We start from the raw sequence: 19,399 nt of genomic DNA, 5'->3' as shown, positions 1-19,399 counted from the left end.
GAATCATTTGTGATCATTTATTTATTGCACATCCAGAAATCAAGCTTTTACTATATTTTTTCACTTTTAAACAATCAATTATAGCAAACAATACCTTATACTACTATCAAACTCTAGCTCGTAATACTACCTGTATACTGTCACACAACGAAATCTAATATGTAATTATGCTGAACAACAATCACTTTAAATCAGGACTGCTTAAATATAATTCCTTTACCTACTAAGCTAATGGTGTAATAGGGGTCAGAAACCACGCCGACCTCACAAGTCAGTACACCATAATAATCTGGCGAAGCTCAGCATACATCATGATCTGACTGAGGTCTGTTGCTTGATGGCTTACCAATTTGTAAACAGTCAATTGGAGGGGTAGTAGGAGTGTTCAACTCTCCGAAAGTTTGCCAACAGAAGGGATCATACATGTGATAGTGTTCTTGTAGTGGTTTCAGCTCAATGGTAGTTAGGCTAACATCTATACACGGTAGAGCATCACTGCAGGCAAAGTGTACTGGTTTTACTGTGTATGTCCCTCTAATTTTTTCATAGGTGATTCCAGATAGAGCCACAGCTGATGTTTGATTTTTGCATGTGCTTTTGTCACAATAAAATTGGTCAATCACAATTGGAAGTTGAACCTCAGAGACTTGAATATTTGAGAACAACACTCCTTGTACAGAGCCTGATCCACCCTGCAAGGTAATGGTTGAAAAAAAAAAATTATTTTATTCTCTTCTTTGAAACTTTGTTAGATTTCCAACTTTTGAAGAAAAGAAAGGCAAAATATATGAAATTACATAATATGATATGTTATCTTTTGAAAGTGAAATGTTTTTTCTTTGAATTTACAACTCGAGTTTTGAAATTTGTATATGATAGTTATTCTTGGGCAATCTCTTGATCCTCATTTGCATTTAGCTCATAAGAGCTAATTTGACTTGACAGATAGTTAAAGACTTAAAGCTTTAAAGGAGATGATGAATGATATGATTACCTGCCAAGTCTTAATTCTGACACCCGTCATTGTATTGTGGATATTAACATCTCGAATTGTGATGTTGGAAACACAGGCTTTTGTATTATCCCTTCCCAGACTTCCGATGCTGATGCCATGTCCTGGCCCACAATTCACGTTATGTACGTATACATTTGTGCATCCAGTTTGTATTGAAATGCAGTCATCCCCTGCATAAATAACGACATTTGGATGGTTTTATTTCAGATTTTTATGTGAAATTTCTATGTCATGCAATCTTATCTTTGATATTTTGATCTTCTAATATGAATGTAGTCATTTCTAGCTTATGGGCTCAAGTGTGAAGATGACATATTAACATGTTTAACGCTTGTGGCCGTATTATGCTAGGACTTGTCAGGTTAAACATAAAGAAGTGGACAAATGGAGAGTGAGGGGGTGGTAGCTGTTTTAGTTGCTGATGGGGACAAAAGTAAACCTGAGGAGTGCAGCGAAAGATGTCTTTGGGGCCAATCTAATCCCAATGATGATATAGTGTATGACATATGTCATATGATTGATGGCTATTGCATTCAAAATGTCAGAGACTGTTGGCTGCTACGTGTCAAAGAACTAGTGGTTGCTGAAGGTTTGAGGACACTGCTTACTTGAAAGATAAGGTTAAGCCTTATTTTATTTCAATCCTAAACCAGGTACCTAAAAGTATGTGAACTTTTCTGTCGGTAACTATAACTGTGGCGTCAAACTTCACAAGTTGTTATTTAGTGGTTAGCCTGTAATCTCCTGCTCTTTTTACCCCTGCAGGTCTTGTTCTTCTTAATGTTGTAAATGACGTTAATAATCGGTCAGTAATAGTATAATTACCGCAAGCTAGATTACTGCTGTGAATTAGCACATCTTTGGAGTTCTGTAGGTGGATTCCATCTGTATTAGGACTATCACCAGGTGATGAGATGGTTATATCATGTACAACGACTCCCATGCAGTTGTCAAACTTGAGGTGACATTGAGGACTGTTTCGAATTGTAATGCCTGTGACTGTTGCATTGAAACTTCCATAAAATCGTAGTGCCTGTTTAAAGAAAGTGTGTCAATCATGTTACCGACTTATGCAGATAAATGGTCGTGATCTATAATAAAAGTATTCATTGTCGTCTAGTGGGTCTTACCGTGGGCTTGATGCTTGGCATTTTCTTGCTGAGTTCACTTCTTACCTACCACACAATTTGGAAAAGAATCAGATGTGGATAACTAGGAATTCTCAACAGTTGGAATAAAAACTGAAGGTAATTACCGGCATTGGTGGGTGTTGCTGTAATGTGTTGTTTAGTGGGGTAATTAGTTTTGTTTCATCATCTATAAGATTTTCTGATGGAAAATCCTGCCACCATACTGAGCCACTCCCATCAATAGTTCCTGCTCCCTGAATTGTGATTCCTTTAAGCTTTGTGAATTCGATCCACCATAAAAGACCTTTACCCCAAACATACGAATTTGTTGGAGCGACAATCGTGCCCTCCAGCTGAGAAACATTTAAGTCATCAGCATATCAATATTGTATCGAATGCATTACTACAATTTTCTTCAGTGTGCCATTTTAATTTCTGTTGCTTGGATTCTTCACTTTGTCATAGACAGACACTAATACAATGACTTCAAATTTAACGAAATTTAAGAATTCGAGCCAGGAAATTAAGTTTTGATTTCGAGTGACTTAAGTTATGATGCATCTTATTATAAATCTATTAAAACGTCTGTCAATTTACCTGAAACACAATGTTTGCTTGACAGTATGGACCAGAAAAGGAAACAGGTCCCACGAGGAATATGTATTCTGCTGGAACGAGCATCGTCGATGCCTCCACCTTACAAGCAGCGGCCCAAGCGGCTTGAAATGCCTGCGATGCACCATAATACACACCATTCATTATTAGGTAACGATAAATTTATGCAGAGAATTACGGTTGGTGTTGGATTTTTCCGAACTGTAGATAATTATTGTTGTGGCCATGATTGTTCTAACTAGAATATATATTTTAAAACTATATGTATATGGAGTGGACCCCAAATTCTTGGATTACTTTCTGTGTTTCTGTTGTCTTTTTTTCCTTTGTATCTTTTTACTTGTTAGCTTGCTTTTGTTGTTTTCACATGTAAGTTCTCTAAAGCTGGGGAAAAGCAAATTAGTTTATAATATTAATACTATAGTAAGGTCTATATTTATATATAAAAATACATTATCCAAGCTCACTAGCTCTAAAAATGGCGTTTTTGTGGCCATAATACTCTGTTGCGTGTTGTGAGCATGGTGCAACTTGAAACTAATGTGCAATGCGAGAGTTATAATATATGGATGTAAATGTGCCTTAAGTGATAATTGATTGCATTATCTGTAAATACAAAAAAAATATTCTGTTTACATGTGAAATGAGCGTATGTGAAGGCGACATGTCATCATAACAGAAATTCTTTTTGCTGTGGAAATAATTTTTTTTATTTTTGCTGCTATTATAGTCTATCAGTTAAAATTCTAATTTGGAGTTTTGAAACAATGCATTTTGACAAAATTATGAAGGGTGTCATTCTACAAAAACTCGGACATGTAACGACCATAACTGAATTTGCTTCAATTCGGACTCATGGCAATGCGCTATCCAAGATAAGTGAAGTACATTACCAAATTCACTTTTAAAACATTTGAAGTTCTGTATATATCAGAATTATAGACTAACCTTCGTATCATCCTGCTTTCCGTCACCTTTGGCGCCAAAATCAAGTACGTTAAAACTCGAAGAGCCTTTAATTGGTGTCTGTGAAGGAGGTGCGTCTTCTTTAGGTGGTGAAACCGGAACAGGAGGCGACGGAACAGCTTTACGAGAGGGAGGTTTCGGTTTTGATCCTCCATTATGGTGGTGGTGGTTTTTCGCCTTTTTCTTATACAACGAACCGGCTGTACCTCTACTTTGGTGCCTCCAATGCCTGCCTCTTCTTGCAATGCAACTCTCAAAATTGGATGACCAAACTAGAAAGGCAATGAAGAACATAAATGTAAGGCTTTTTAAACTCAAACCACTCATTTTTATTTTTCTTCTGTTGTGTGTGCTTGAGAGAAATAAAACAGATTCTTGAGACTGCCCAAGAAATAAATGAGACTTGTAGGTTTTATATAGGAAGAGCAGTCCAAAGCTTATGAAAAAACTATTTCACATATAAACAAAAACTCAACTTAATTAATTAATTATGGATGTTTATGATTAATATACTAAAGGTATTTAATTAATGTTCATTCTTTACTTTCTCTTTTTAGCTCTTTAATTAATTATCTCTGTGAATTATAGTTGAGACTAATTTTCTTTTCTTTTGTGCCACATGTCTATATTTTATTGCATGTGACTCATCCAACACTATTTGTACAAAAATTGTCATGCACCAATTATATCTCAAAAAATATTCCTCTTTAATCCGAGTCTTATATTCTCAAAAAAATAAAAATCACTGTTCTTGAATTATAAAATGTATTCATAGAAAACGGGTATTAAAAATACAGATTAGACAAAAAAAATCACTGTCGGACAAAGTTGTTCTGCTTATGTACCAATTATATCTCGAAAAAATTCTTTTCTAAACCGAATTGTACCTTCTCAAATAAATTTCACTAGTGAATTATGAATATATTCATATGATACGGTTATGAAAAATTCGGATTAGACCAAAAAGATTTTAATTTATCAAAAAAAATTCTTATCTAAATCGAGTCTAACTGTCTTAAATGAACTTCACTATTTATGAAGCATGCTTTTAGAATTAAGTTCAGTTAGTTATCTAATTATCAGACATATTCTTTTTCTAGTAATGCATAGGATTTTAAGGTGTAGCATTGTATTAATGAATGATTGATTAGTTGAAAATACAGAATTTAGATACTAAAGCTGATGTTTTTTTTATTACATAATACAAACTTTTTATAAATTTTTGTCCATATTTACCTGTTTTTCTGTTAAATGGGTATTTAATAAAAATTGTTGCAAAATAAATGGAAATGAATGTAAAGAAAAGCCAAAGAGGCACACGTGAGTGGGTCTACAAGGTGTCAAGAAGGAAGGCAGTGATTATAACAGCTCTCTTTTATGATCACATGCAACATTCACGGGCTTCAGTTTTCTAATTTGTCCTTGTGTTCTGTTGTTGAGTTAGGGTTAAAAAGATTTACGGTTACCGAACTATAAAACGTTTTATAGAACGATTGTTATCGTTTTATTTGTTATATTTTGATATTTGAACTTTTCTTTTTACATCAACGAAGGGTTATTATAATGATTTGGGTTAAAAACTACTACCGTGGCGATGTAATTTATATGGTCATCCAACTTGTTTGTTATCGTATAAATAATTTTTAGCCTGAATAGCTATAGTAACATTTCGTTGCTGTAAAAATGAATGTCCGGTTATTAAAATTTAACAATTAAATGCCCGGTTATTAAAATTTAACAAAAAAATAATGATGACTGTTTTATGAAAAATTTATAATTTAGTAACTGTAAAAATCTTTGATCCCGTTGCGTTTTCTTATAAGCCTATGATCGATTTTGAGGATTAAATAGTTGACTGGTACTTACATTTTGTCACATATTTAAAATTGATATCTAGCTCGTAGTTATATTGTTTCAGTATTATATTTTAAATTTTTCTTTCAGGCGAAAGTATTTCAATACTTCCCAACCAAATCACAATAACGTGACAATCTGGCTGAAGCATTTTCTTGAAATATAATGCCATATCAGATGTTTCACTTCAAGAAAATAACAACATGACATAAGAAAATATTCTAAAAATAATTTTCATCCGGTTGTCATGTCCGTTTAATTTGGTTGGAAAACATTGAATTACACTTTCAACTGAAACAAAATTAAAGCTATAATATCAAAAATATACAAATCAAAATTTAGATACTAATTTGATATATACCGCGGAATTCGGGTACCACCTATACATTTAACCCCAATTTTGTCACTAGTACTAGCTCAATAATTATGTCTTAACGGTTGAAATTGAAACCTTTAAGTGCATGATTAGATAATTTTCTTGTGTTCTAATCAGAAACTTTATTTTTCATTTCCAAACAAATAAAAGATGAAAAGAGAAGAAAAAACCAGAAAATGTGCAAATGATTGAGTGTACTAAATGCATAATATTAGAAAAACTCCATGCGCCCCTGGTTTTCACAGAATATTAATACTGTTCTTGAAATAATTGAAGGGTTCATCTTTCCAAGCTCCAACCAACCATTAATTTTCTTCATCTAAATTAAAATTTACTTTTTGGTCACATGTTTATTATCTTTTCTTGCAAGAAATCTTTGTTTTCTTGAAAAAAAATATTCACAATCAAGAATGTAAAAGGAATTAAAAATGTAGCAGAAACTGAAGGATATTGAAATGCTGGTCTTGATTCAGGTGAATGATGAGATATTGATGGTGATATATAAGTTAAATTAGGTTAATGTGGCCACTAATTTTTTTTTTTTTATCAAAGGTGGGAATCGACTCTTTCGAGTCTCATTTGTTAGTTGTTAGTTACCGAGGCGTGGTTCGAACCCACAACCTCTTGATGCACTTAGAGGTGCCTTAGCCATTCAAGCTAGGCCCACATTGGCAATGTGGCCACTAATTACTGTGTTCTAATATGCAGACAATCTGCGGCTCATAATAATTGGCGAAAGAACTAATCTTGAACATAGCAAAAGCTGCAACTTTCTGCAGCTTTTTTTGAATTATGGATCTTTATCTGAATTTATATATCTTAGGTCACATGATCAATATTTTTTATACGTTTTGGAAACAAAATTTATTTTTTTGTGGCTGAATCAGAAAACAGATAGGATAGATGAGATTAAAAAAAAATTCCCAAGACGCAAGTGAGTTGGTAATGCGATCTCTTCGTTTAAGTGAGATCACTGTTCAAACCGTTCTCACGTATGGTGCTGTTTATTGTGTTTAGAGTTTTGTTTTCTACATGGGATCTACCCGGTTCGAGTGGCAATTAGAATGAATATAGAAGGTTTAAAAGTGTCGTCTAATAATTGGGAGTATTCAGGACACCTATGATACTATTAAAAAAAGTTAATGATATTTAAAAATCATATCTTTTGATTTTTTATAAATATATTTATAGAAATTTATCCAACTTTGTTCGAAAGACGAGAAATAAAAAATGAAGGCCTGACGGTGTTAAAAAGTCTGACTTTTTTGATTTTTTGTAAATATATTCAAAACTTTCAAGATTTGTATAGATTTTTTTTCAATTTGATAATTTTTTTGGAATTGTGTTAATATCTTTCACTCCAGCAAAATATTTATCTGTTTTTTATATTCATTTTAAGCTTCAAACTTGCTTTTTTCAGATTAATTTGACCAATAAAAGATAAATTATTTATAATTTAATTCTACTATTATTTTTAATTTTATTTTTGAATTAGAAAATTAAATTTTATAATTTTATAAAATGAGTTTTGCTAACTAAAGAATTAGTATGTAAATTCAGTTGAAACTATAGATAATAAAATGGATTGGTAAAAAATTGAATAAATTATAATGAAATTATCACGTATTTATAAATTTTAAGTTTTGGATAATTTTATAAAAAAATTAAAATAATGGTTTTATTGAACCATTAATTCTAAAGAAAATGATCGTTGATTGCAGAAGAAGCAAGGACCCGAGATAAGAAGATTAAAGAAATAAAAACGATAGCCATAAACAATTGGTGACTAATTTTTTCTTTTTTCTTTTTACAGAACAAACCTAACTTTTTTTTTTAAATTCACATTTTAGTATTTTACATTTTTATATACTTCTCAAAATGTGACATATATGAGTTTGCGTAAATAATTATTTGATAATATTTCAGAATTTGAATAAATATATCCTATTAATATTTATATTATAAATTTTTTTGTATATACGTTATTAATTTGATTTTACATTATGTTTTTTGGTTGTTTGTATTATATGGTGGTCAATTCCTGTTAAGTTTAATGTGAAGAAGACTTTCTGTTAGTTTTCTGCTTGTTGATACGTATCTGTCGTCTGTGTCTGTAATCTAAATTAATATTTACAAACTAAATATATAAAAATAATACATAATATTAAGAAGAAAGAACCAAAATATATTCGTTGGAAATCTCTCCACGCCTCATTTTCATAAGCCTGCAATTTTTATCTGTCTCTTTTTGACTCTTTTCTTGTTCTGGTCCTTTATCTTATAGTTAGGGACTTAGGGTTATATATATATATATGGTTGGTCCATAAATAAGATGGAAATTCGGTCTACGCACTAAATTTATGTTTATTATATAGTTCAACATATTCATATATGAGAATCACTACTAGAAACAGTCTTTTAGTAACAGATATTTCCGTCGATAAACGATTGAAATCCATTGCTAAATCAATTTTTCATCGGTAAAAGACTGAAATATGTCGTTAAATCAGGAGTTTTCCGTCGGTAATTTGAGAATTTCATTGGGTTTAATATTCTGCAATATTAATGAACTATTATTATTGTTATAATCAATTCTTTGTTAAGAAAACCTGGAAGATGCCGATACCCAAGTTTTCAAAATAATTAAATCCTAATGGTAAAAATAAAAAATAAAAAATAAAAAATAAAAAATAAAACATTATGAAATATATACTCAGTCAATGCTGGCATAAACTTTGTCATCACAAGTTAATTAGCCGTACTCTCTGTTGTTATTTTTTTGTTTTTACATTGATGATTATTGATTTTCTATGGTAGGTATGAATAACAGGAATACCATTTATTAAACATGTAGAGACTGACATTTCTCTTCAATTCACTTCAGTATTTTTAATTGTATGAGAGATCAATAGAAATCTAATTTTACTATCTGATCTCTCATAAAATTAAAAATTGCATTAACTATATTGTAAACAAAAAAATTGTTGCCCAACAATTTTATGTTATAAAATATTTATTAGAGCCGTAGCTATTTTGGAATAAAATCTAATCTCGTCGCAATAGCATTGTGTTTATATAGATCCAATTAACCAATCAAATTTTTTGATCCTCCTCTCAAATTAAGCCATTAAAAATTAAAGCGTCACCGATAAAATTTAAATTAAATCGATATAATTAAATTAAATACTTTTTATCACAAGATAATATTAACAAAAAATAGACCATATAGATACAAAAAAATATCAGGCATGAGAGTTACCTATCATGTAGGTCAGAATTATCTTTTTTGTATATAAAACATGTAAATCTTATAATCTATAGCATACACCACATAACATGAAAGTAATAAATAAATAAAAATAAAGATAATAAGATCATTTGTGTGTCTCCTATATATGAGGACATAAACGCCACATATTCTATTTTCTTCTATAGTTATTGTATTTAAATATTTATGTGGATTGTTTTATGCATGTGAATGCATATATGATGAATAGATAGGTTAAATTCTATTTATATATTTGTATTTATATATTTGTACGGGTGTGTATATGCTTGTGAATGCATATATGATGAATAGATAGGTTAAATTCTTATATTATAAAAATTAATGTGGATTTTATGACTTTTTGAGCTACTAACAACCAAATATAATGTGTTTGAATTATACTTTTTGTTGAAGAAATTACTATTAGGATAAAGAATATAGTGGACTCTTTTTGAGCCGTCTTTTTGTGTATTTATGCTCGTGAACTTTGAGTACTCTTGTGAACCTTCTTTTGCTTTGTTCATATGATTATTAATATTTTAGGGTTTTATTTCTTTGCTTCCCTCCACTAATTGAGTCATGGATTATTGTATAGTTATTTCTTTAATATATACAATTACAAAGTTATGATGAAACAATTAAAATTTAACTCTAATATTTTATTAAATAATTAAGTCTAGTAAAACAAGAGTTTATTTTCTTCATAATTTGTTTGTTAATTGAATCATATATTGTTAATATTTTTAATTGGAAAATAAATTTGTAACTATTTAATTAATTATAAGTTTTAGAAAATAATTTGGACATTCTCTTTTTATGAATTAATGATTTTATTAAAACCAAAAGCACAAGGAGTGACTAAAGAAACAGAATCCAGAAACAATCAAACAAAAGAAAAGGCAATCTATCAGTTTTATAAATTGAAACAAATATATTCATTTTCATTTTCAATTTATTTTTTATATACAAAAATTTTATTTTAAACCTCCGTAGCCCTTCCTAAAATGAGATACAATATTAATTGTGTAAAATAAACATTCATATAAAATTTATAAAAATAATTTCAAAAAAAGGTGTAATTTAGGAATTGAATATAACTTTCACACATAAAATTAACGGATCAAATTATCTTTTAAGAATATATGTGACAAAGGAATTAGAGTTGTGGACATATTGTTTTCTTTTTTAATTTTGTGCATAGTTGACAGCTATTAAATATTATGATATATAATTAACAAATATTACAATAACGATATAAAATATTAATATTTTTAAAATCTCATAAGTTTGTGATATTTTAAAATAAAAGAGTAATATATTTTTTTAATGGAGAAGTAAATTATTTTTATAATCGTTACTCTACTTTATAAAGACAATTAGTTAATAAGCATTAAAAAAATACTCTAAATGGAGAAATATCTTATTTTTCTAACTTTTTATATTTTAAAATTTAATTGATAAAGCTTCTACATCTTTAATGAATCCCGTCTAAGTAAGAATCTAATGACCCTTTAAATAATATTGATTGGGTATTGTTTTATATTTTTAATCCATTGCTTAACTTAATTTGATTACAAGTTATAGCTATTTGTGGTTGCTGAACAAGCAATAATTAAGCACAATAAAGCAACTTGTTTTATTTTACTACTAACCAACATTAACAAACTGAGGAATTAATTGTGTAAGAATCAGAAAGTTATTGAGCAAAGGGTTATTATTTTTTTTTGTGTTTTATAAGTAAATAAGTTTTTTTAAACATTTTTTGTCAATTAAATTTTAGAATCTGTATCCCGTAGTCAAGTAAGTACTTTTTAACATTTTTAGTCAATTAGCTCTAAATTCTCTTAATTTAGATCAAATAACTTCTAATCTTTAAATTTCAAATGCATGATTTATTTGACCTTAAGACAAGGATTTTGAAATTTAATTGATTAAAAAAATTAAAAATAATGTATTTGACTTTAAAATATAACATCAAAATCTGAATTGACCCTTTTCTCAAAAGTTATATTTTTAATTTAAAATTAGAGAGAAGGTTTGTTATATTCTTGATATAAGTATAGTCAGGGATCTCAAACTCAAAAAAATAAAATGTGATTAGATAATTAAATTTGTAATTCATATGAGAATATATTTAAATTAAAAGTTGGATATAATTATTATAAATTATACTATTATAAAAAAATAAGAGTACTTTTGTTTATTTAATAACAAAATAGATATAAAAAATTATTTTATGAAAATTTAATGAATAATAAACAAATTATTCTCTTTGAGAAAAAAGAATAGACAAAATAGTCATCATTTTAGAAGAATAAAAAATAGTAATATTTTTAATACGAACATGCATCCCAGGCTAAGCATTTATTGATCATATATTATATAGTAGTGGACCACTAATAGCTATGTGACATTGCACCACAGCTATGTTATGTTATGTTGCTATTGCAATTAATTATAAATAAAATACTAGCAGATATGTACTCTTCAATGTTATAGGCTCATCACCAAGATAAACATGATTTCTTTTCCTTTAGAATATTAGTATATTCAAACCAACATTCAAATTATATAGTAAATTAACTGTTATAAAATATGCAAGTGAACGTTGGCGCAGTTGGCAACGTTCACATTGCATTTCTCTGAGGGCGTGGGTTTGACCCATCCCTCAGACAGCCAGTGGGCTGATTAAAAAATGAATACTAACACTAACATCTAACATCTAACGTAGTATAATTCTATCTCCGAAAAAAAAAAAAAAACTGTTATAAAATATTAAAACATCAAAATAAACAGAATAACTAATCAACTTGAATAAAAATAGTAAAATAAAATAATAAGATGAAAAATAAAATTTAATTGTGCAAATTAAGTGTTGAAAATTTCTAATCGGCATTTTTACTTTTAATATTTTTATTTTTAATTTGTTCTGTATTAAATATACTTCAATAGTATAATAATAATTTTAATTCATCAAGAAGCTTGAAGCTAAAATTTTAATAAACGTTAAACGGTCTCGTTCGAATTATCAATCCATTCAAACAATCCAAACAAAATTATTAAAATACATCACAAATACATAATATTGAGAGGGCTATTTGGTGAAACTTTGGTGAAACTTTTTGAGAAGCAAAGCTACAAGCTCCACCGAAAAGCTGAACTAAACACCTCCTTAATCACGACCATTAAAACTTGCCATATAAAATCATAATCTTTTTTTTACTTTTTCAAATCTATTATTTTAGTGTATTTTTTTTTTGACTAAATTCTTCATTACACCATTAATTAAACACTCAAATTATAAATCGACACCAAATATTATTATCTTTCGGCTATTTGTTAGAAAAAATACACCGAATTTTATTTTGGTGATAGATTTGAAATAAAATAAAAGATCATGCCTTTAAATATCAACTTTTAAAAATTATGATCAAAATAAAATTTTATATAAAGATTATAATTTTTTTATAAAATTGACCCAATATTTTTTCATCATTTTTAGTCATTCTCTATTCGATCATTAATCTGTTCTTTTTTGTGCTTTCACCTTCTTTTGTTTCTTTTTAATTCGTCCATCATTGGAAAAAAGAAACATTCAACAATTCATCTGCAGAAAATAAAAGGCCATTGGATGGTGATTATGGATCAAAGGTCACGGATCATTCTAGAAATTAAAGATCAAATAGACACTATTTTATTATTTTCAATTCACAAAAAACAAAACAATAATTCATCTAAATCTGATCACAAAAAGCTCATTTGTGGAGATCTCAGCGTTTTTCAATAATGCATGTGAATTTTTTTCAAATTGGTATTTTGTTTTATTTATATGTGCCCACATCATCATTTAGTGTTACATAAAAGTGTTCTTTAAGGCACATTTGAATCATATTAAAAATTATAAACCTTACTCCTAAATTTATGTAAATTATATATGTTAAATTATAAAATTGTAAATAATACTAAACAAAATATCAAAATAATTAATTTTTTAATATTATCTTTTAAAAGTAATTCATAATTCATAGTAAAAATATAAATTTAAAAATTTCAACAAGAAAGTGAGGTTTTAAATAGAAAAATTTGGACGACGATTTTTTTAAAATAATTTATTAATTTCAATAATATTATTTCTTACAAAAGGATGAATTTTAATTTAAAATTTAAATATAATTTATTCAAAGTCACTCACTTTAGATGGTATTTGAAATATTGTTTTATTTTTTGAAAAAATGAATTTTGATTCTTTTGATAGGATATGGTAATTTCAGACACTGAGAAAAATAATAATTTAGCATATTGGTAAAGTCGTTTTATTCAAATTTAAATATTAAAATAAAAACAAAAAATCAATAAATTATAACTCAAATGTTATAAGCGCTAAACAACAATCTATTAGGTTATGAGTTCAATTTTTCCTATAAATATTATCCTTCCCCAATTATTTCAAAAAAAATTAAAACAATAAAAATTACAAAATTCATCTTATTTGTTTGTATTATGACCAAAACCCTCAATCCAAGGCTTAAAAGCCATCTAAGCAAGGTCACGGATTGCTTGGAGCCCCAAAATTATTGGCTTCGTCAACTTTATATATTGAATTGAAATAATTTGATAAGGCTTCTAAATTTTGTTGTTGCTGAGGTATTCTTGGCCTATAATGCAAGTTAGATCGTGTTTCTTGACCCACATTCCTCCTATTGTATTGAATGTTGCGGAAGCTTAACAATTACTACTAGCAAGTCACTTATTGTGCTAAATAATTATACCGGAAAATTCCCAGGAAAGATTGGTGGGTCACAAGTGGACCACTTAAGTACCAAATTCCTTAGACAGAATTTCACTCGATGTAACTAACTTCACAATAAATAACTCTAACTAGTTTAAACGTTAGCTATTAAATAAACAATAAAGAGAATACCAGGATTTTAACGAGGTTCAGCCAAAAGAACCGGCTTATATCCTCGGGCACTGCCAAAAAAATACTCCACTATTTGTTTGTAGCAAAATACAAACTCGAGAGAGAAAGCAAACCGAAGCCTTAGGAGTAATAGGCTAGCTCGCTATAAGAAAGAGTGAGATGGGATACTTTAGAAGTGGAAAGTGGGCTTTCTTTTATAGGTGAAGAGAGGCCCCACCTTCCACTTCATTTCCAATGTGGGACAAACCACAACAAAAATTAGCCTACTTCTACAAATCTCCACCTAGGCGAATTTTCTCTCTCTACAAACTTGGACTATCTTCAGCAGTGCCTGTCGTTGCGCTTCAAAGCGCCAAATCTCAAATTCTGAGAATACTGATCAAATCCAAACAATGTTTGAATTTGACTGCTGTCACCACTTTGGTCAACATATCCGCAGGATTTTCCGTGGTCAAAATCTTCTGAAGTAGGACTCCACCTTCTTCGATAACCTCTCGGATAAAATGATACCGGACATCAATATGCTTCGTCCTTGCATGGTAAACTTGGTTCTTTGCTAAGTGAATAGCACTCTGACTATCACAATGTATCTCTACATGCTTCTGTCCAACTCCCAGTTCACCAAGCAACCCTTGAAGCCAAATTGCTTCTTTAACAGCCTCTGTAATTGCCATGTACTCTGCCTCTGTGGTAGACAGGGCAACTGTTGACTGCAAAGTAGACTTCCAACTAATCGGCGCCTTTGCTAATGTATACACATAGCCTGTTGTTGAACGCCGCTTATCTAAGTCACCCGCATAATCCGAATCACAATATCCAACAACACTTTGACCATCTTTCTCGTCCCGCTCAAATATTAGACCAACATCTACGGTGTTCAGAATATACCGTAGAATCCATTTTACAGCTTGCCAATGCTCCTTTCCAGGTGCATGCATGTATCTGCTCACCACCCCAACTGCGTGCGAAATGTCGGGCCTTGTACACACCATAGCATACATCAAACTGCCAACAGCACTCGCATACGGAACCTTTGTCATATAATCTTGTTCCGCATCATTCTTTGGAGATAGAGATTCACTCAGCTTCATGTGAGGAGCGAGCGGAGTACTAACAGGTTTTGATTGTTCATTCATACCAAAACGCTTTAGCACCTTTCTCAAATATTCCTTTTGAGACAAACAAAGTTTTCCCAAACTTCTATCTCTACTTATCTCCATACCGAGAATCTTCTTGGCTTCACCTAGATCCTTCATTTCAAACTCTTGACTGAGTTGAGCCTTCAGTTTCTCAATTTCTCCTTTATTCCTCGAAGCTATCAGCATGTCATCAACATAAAGGAGAAGATATATGAAGGATCCATCTTGTAGCTTGCGCAAATACACACAATGATCATATTTGCTTCTTGTGTACTTCTGCCCCAACATAAACTTGTCAAATCGCTTGTACCACTGCCTTGGTGATTGCTTCAATCCATACAACGATTTTTCAAGTTTGCACACCAATTTTTCTTTACCAGCAACCTTGAATCCCTCTGGCTGAGTCATGTAGATTTCCTCTTCCAAGTCCCCATGTAAAAACGCCGTTTTTACATCCATCTGAACTAGTTCCATATCCAGCTGTGCTACTAAGGCCAACAAGATTCTAATGGAGGAATGTTTGACAACTGGAGAAAATACCTCATTATAATCAATTCCCTCCGTCTGAGCATAGCCTTTAGCTACCAATCTTGCCTTATAGCGAATATCATCCTTGTCAGGAAATCCTTCTTTCTTTGCATATACCCATTTGCATCCAATTGCCTTCTTTCCCTTCGGCAGACTTGCCAGTTTCCAAGTCTGATTCTTATGAAGAGATTGCATTTCTTCATGCATAGCATTCTTCCACTTTTCTACTTCTGAACTTTGCACAGCATCCCGATAAGTGGAAGGAAGCTCATCATTTGTAATTGAAGATGCACACGCTACCAAATTAGCATAGCGAGCGGGAAGTTTCTTTGTCCGTTTACCCTTCCCTAATGCAATTGACTCATGTTGTTGTGGAGGTTCTTGGGTTTGAACCTCTTCTTCATCTGACTCCTCTTCCGTAGGAGTTTCCATGTCTGCTTCTTCATTCACTGGGTCAACAATTCTTTCAAACTCCACCTGTTTTGGAGTGTTCTCCACGTGCCGTGAAGTACCATCACTTTGTATGTTTTCTGATGTTACCTTCTTTAACAGGGCAGACTCATCAAAGGTAACATCCTTGCTAAATATTATTTTCTTTGTCTCTAGACACCAAAGACGATAGCCTTTCACTCCTTGGCTGATTCCCAGAAAGAGTGACTTCTTTGCTCTTGGGTCTAACTTTGATTCCTTTACGTGGTAGTATGCAGTGGAACCAAACACACGTAAAGAATCATAATCTTTAGCAGGTTCTCCATACCATTTTTCTATAGGTGTCTTGCCACCAATAGCAGATGATGGTAAGCGATTAATGAGGTGAGAAGCATATGTTACAGCCTCAGCCCAAAACTTTCTGTCCAACCCAGCATTGGACAGCATACACCGAACTTTCTCCAGTAATGTTCGGTTCATGCGTTCTGCCACCCCATTCTGTTGTGGTGTATGTCTGACTGTGAAGTGTCGAACAATGCCTTCATCTTTGCAGATTCTCATAAAAGGATCACTAGTATATTCTCCGCCATTGTCCGTTCGGAGACATTTGATCCTTCTATCGGTTTGAGTTTCCACCATCTTTTTCCAAGTCAGGAAAACTCCCAAAACCTCATCCTTCGACTTCATAGTATACACCCACACTCTGCGAGAGAAATCATCAACGAAGGTAACATAGTAATGCTTGCCTCCCATTGATGCCGTTTTGGAAGGGCCCCACACATCAGAGTGAACATAATCCAAAATACCCTTAGTATTGTGAATCACAGTGCCAAATTTCACCCTTGTCTGCTTACCCTTCACACAATGCTCACAGAAATCCAATTTGCAGGAACGTAGTCCCTTCAACAATCCTTGAGTTGCAAGAACCTTCAAAGATTTTTCACCAGCATGCCCCAAACGCCTATGCCACAGACTGGTTTCCTCTAGCTCCTTATCATCACTAGAAGCTACTGCAGCTGTCCCAATAATTGCACTACCTTGATAGTAATACAAATTATTGTTCTTTCGAATGCCTTTCATGACTACCAGTGCACCAGAGATTACTTTCATTACTCCATTTTCTGCAGTCACTCTGAAGCCCTTTGATTCTAGGACTCCTACAGAAATGAGATTTTTTGTCAAACTCGGTACATAGCGAACATCTTTCAGAATCCTTGTTGACCCATCATGGTTCCTCAAGTGAATTGAACCAATTCCTTCCGTCATACAAGGATTGTTACTTGCCGTGTAAACAGCTCCACCTTCTAGCTTTTTGAAGTCAACAAATAATTCCCGATTGGGACACATATGATGACTGCAACCCGAATCTAGAAGCCATGCAGTAGGAGTATTTGTCAATGACACAACAACTAATGAAAGATCTGAATCTTCATTGTCACACTCAGCTACATTCGAAGCAAAGGCAGCTTTTTCATTATCAGTCTTGCTTTTGTTCTTCCGTTTAGGACAATCCCTTTTCCAGTGCCCTTTCTCTCGACAAAAGGCACATTCGTCTTTCTTTAGACGGGATTTTGATCTCCATTTCTTTCCTTTCATTCGGCTTTCTGGACGGCCTCTAACCACCAAAGCTTCTACCGCACTACTAGTTGTTTCTTTCTTATCCTTTTTCCTCAATTCGTAACTATATAATGCAGCACAAACTTCACTAAGAGACACACCAACCTTCCCGTGAAGAAGAGTAGTTTCAAGAAACTCGAACTCCTCAGGAAGTGATCCCAACAACATTAAAGCCAAATCTTCATCATCAAACGTCACATCCAAATTTAACAAATCAGCCACTAATTGATTGAAATTTGTGATGTGTTCATTTATAGTAGTACCAGGGAGATACGTGAATCGAAACAGCCTTTTCTTCATGTGAAGCTTATTCTGACTGTTCTTTTTCAAGAACTTCTCCTCCAATGCATTCCACAATTTACACGCAGATGTTTCCTTTGAGAAGGGATACTTCTGCTCTCTGGAAAGGCATGACCGAATGGTACCACATGCTAAACGATTGATGCTACTCCATTCTCTCTCATCCAGGTCTTCCGGTTTCTCTTTTTCAATAGCGACGTCTAGACCTTGTTGAAATAAAGCGTCTAGAAGCTCACTTTGCCACATGCCGAAATGTCCCGTACCATCAAAAATCTCCACCGCAATTCTTGCATTTGACATTGCCATTCTTCCCGAGGAAGAAGCTATCAATGTGGACGAACTTTTGTTTCCCGACATTTCTGCTCCAACTTTATTTAATAGCTAACCAGTACGCCAAGAATAGAACCTTGGCTTTGATACCAATTGTTGCGGAAGCTTAACAATTACTACTAGCAAGTCACTTATTGTGCTAAATAATTATACCAGAAAATTCCCAGGAAAGATTGGTGGGTCACAAGTGGACCACTTAAGTACCAAACTCCTTAGACAGAATTTCACTCGATGTAACTAACTTCACAATAAATAACTCTAACTAGTTTAAACGTTAGCTATTAAATAAACAATAAAGAGAATACCAGGATTTTAACGAGGTTCAGCCAAAAGAACCGGCTTACATCCTCGGGCACTGCCAAAAAAATACTCCACTATTTGTTTGTAGCAAAATACAAACTCGAGAGAGAAAGCAAACCGAAGCCTTAGGAGTAATAGGCTAGCTCGCTATAAGAAAGAGTGAGATGGGATACTTTAGAAGTGGAAAGTGGGCTTTCTTTTATAGGTGAAGAGAGGCCCCACCTTCCACTTCATTTCCAATGTGGGACAAACCACAACAAAAATTAGCCTACTTCTACATTGAAGTCAAACCACAAATACAAAACACAATTTGAATGCTCAAATACATTATTACACCCACGCAATTTTTACATACGAAATACACAAATTATTTTTAAACATAGATAGAGATAAAAAAAAGGTAATAACAAAGTACAACATCTAACAAGAAACCAAAGATCGCTTGACATGTTGAGCCTAGTGATCATGGGCTTCAACACTTTTCGATCGCGAAATGTAACAAAACATCGTAAATTGGAAGGTTTGTTGAAAACGCTAAATATCATCATAAATACTTTGGACCGAAGATAATGAACAAATTCCTATAAAAAACACATTTGTTTAAATAGGAC

At 31.9% G+C, this 19,399-nt stretch overlaps 1 protein-coding gene and 1 long non-coding RNA gene across 6 annotated transcripts; one reads left to right on the top strand and one right to left on the bottom strand.

Moving 5' to 3' along the window:
- Nucleotides 1-35: 35 nt before the first annotated feature.
- On the bottom strand, nucleotides 36-3,141 carry LOC126654954 (polygalacturonase At1g48100). Its single transcript, XM_050348960.2, has 6 exons — nucleotides 2,743-3,141; nucleotides 2,271-2,498; nucleotides 2,146-2,190; nucleotides 1,841-2,048; nucleotides 995-1,185; nucleotides 36-692 (listed from the first exon to the last, which is right to left on the bottom strand). The coding sequence occupies exons 1-6, from the start codon at nucleotides 2,902-2,904 to the stop codon at nucleotides 300-302; spliced, it is 1,227 nt and encodes a 408-aa protein (XP_050204917.1). The 5' UTR covers nucleotides 2,905-3,141; the 3' UTR covers nucleotides 36-299.
- On the top strand, nucleotides 608-4,256 carry LOC126654956 (uncharacterized). 5 transcript variants are annotated; one of them, XR_008789520.1, is made up of 6 exons: nucleotides 608-699; nucleotides 919-1,137; nucleotides 1,367-1,635; nucleotides 1,781-2,262; nucleotides 2,768-2,910; nucleotides 3,552-4,256. It is a non-coding gene; the product is annotated as an uncharacterized LOC126654956 (long non-coding RNA). The 5 variants fall into 5 exon arrangements; XR_008789516.1 differs by having other exon boundaries at nucleotides 1,367-1,668; XR_008789518.1 differs by having other exon boundaries at nucleotides 1,367-1,678.
- Nucleotides 4,257-19,399: the final 15,143 nt, after the last annotated feature.

Source organism: Mercurialis annua, linkage group LG7, assembly GCF_937616625.2.
Source record: "Mercurialis annua linkage group LG7, ddMerAnnu1.2, whole genome shotgun sequence".
Classification (NCBI taxonomy): domain Eukaryota; kingdom Viridiplantae; phylum Streptophyta; class Magnoliopsida; order Malpighiales; family Euphorbiaceae; genus Mercurialis; species Mercurialis annua.
This window is presented reverse-complemented; position numbering and strand designations above follow the sequence as displayed.

What these genes read in the sequence shown, in the direction of transcription:
- LOC126654954 (XM_050348960.2), bottom strand. Translation starts at nt 2,904, where the DNA reads ATGAATGGTGTGTATTATGGTGCATCGCAGGCATTTCAAGCCGCTTGG. An exon ending in AAGCAAACATTGTGTTTCAG is followed by an intron (nt 2,499 to 2,742) that starts GTAAATTGACAG and finishes AATGTTTCTCAG; the next exon opens with CTGGAGGGCACGATTGTCGC. An exon ending in TCAGAATTAAGACTTGGCAG is followed by an intron (nt 693 to 994) that starts GTAATCATATCA and finishes ATTACCTTGCAG; the next exon opens with GGTGGATCAGGCTCTGTACA.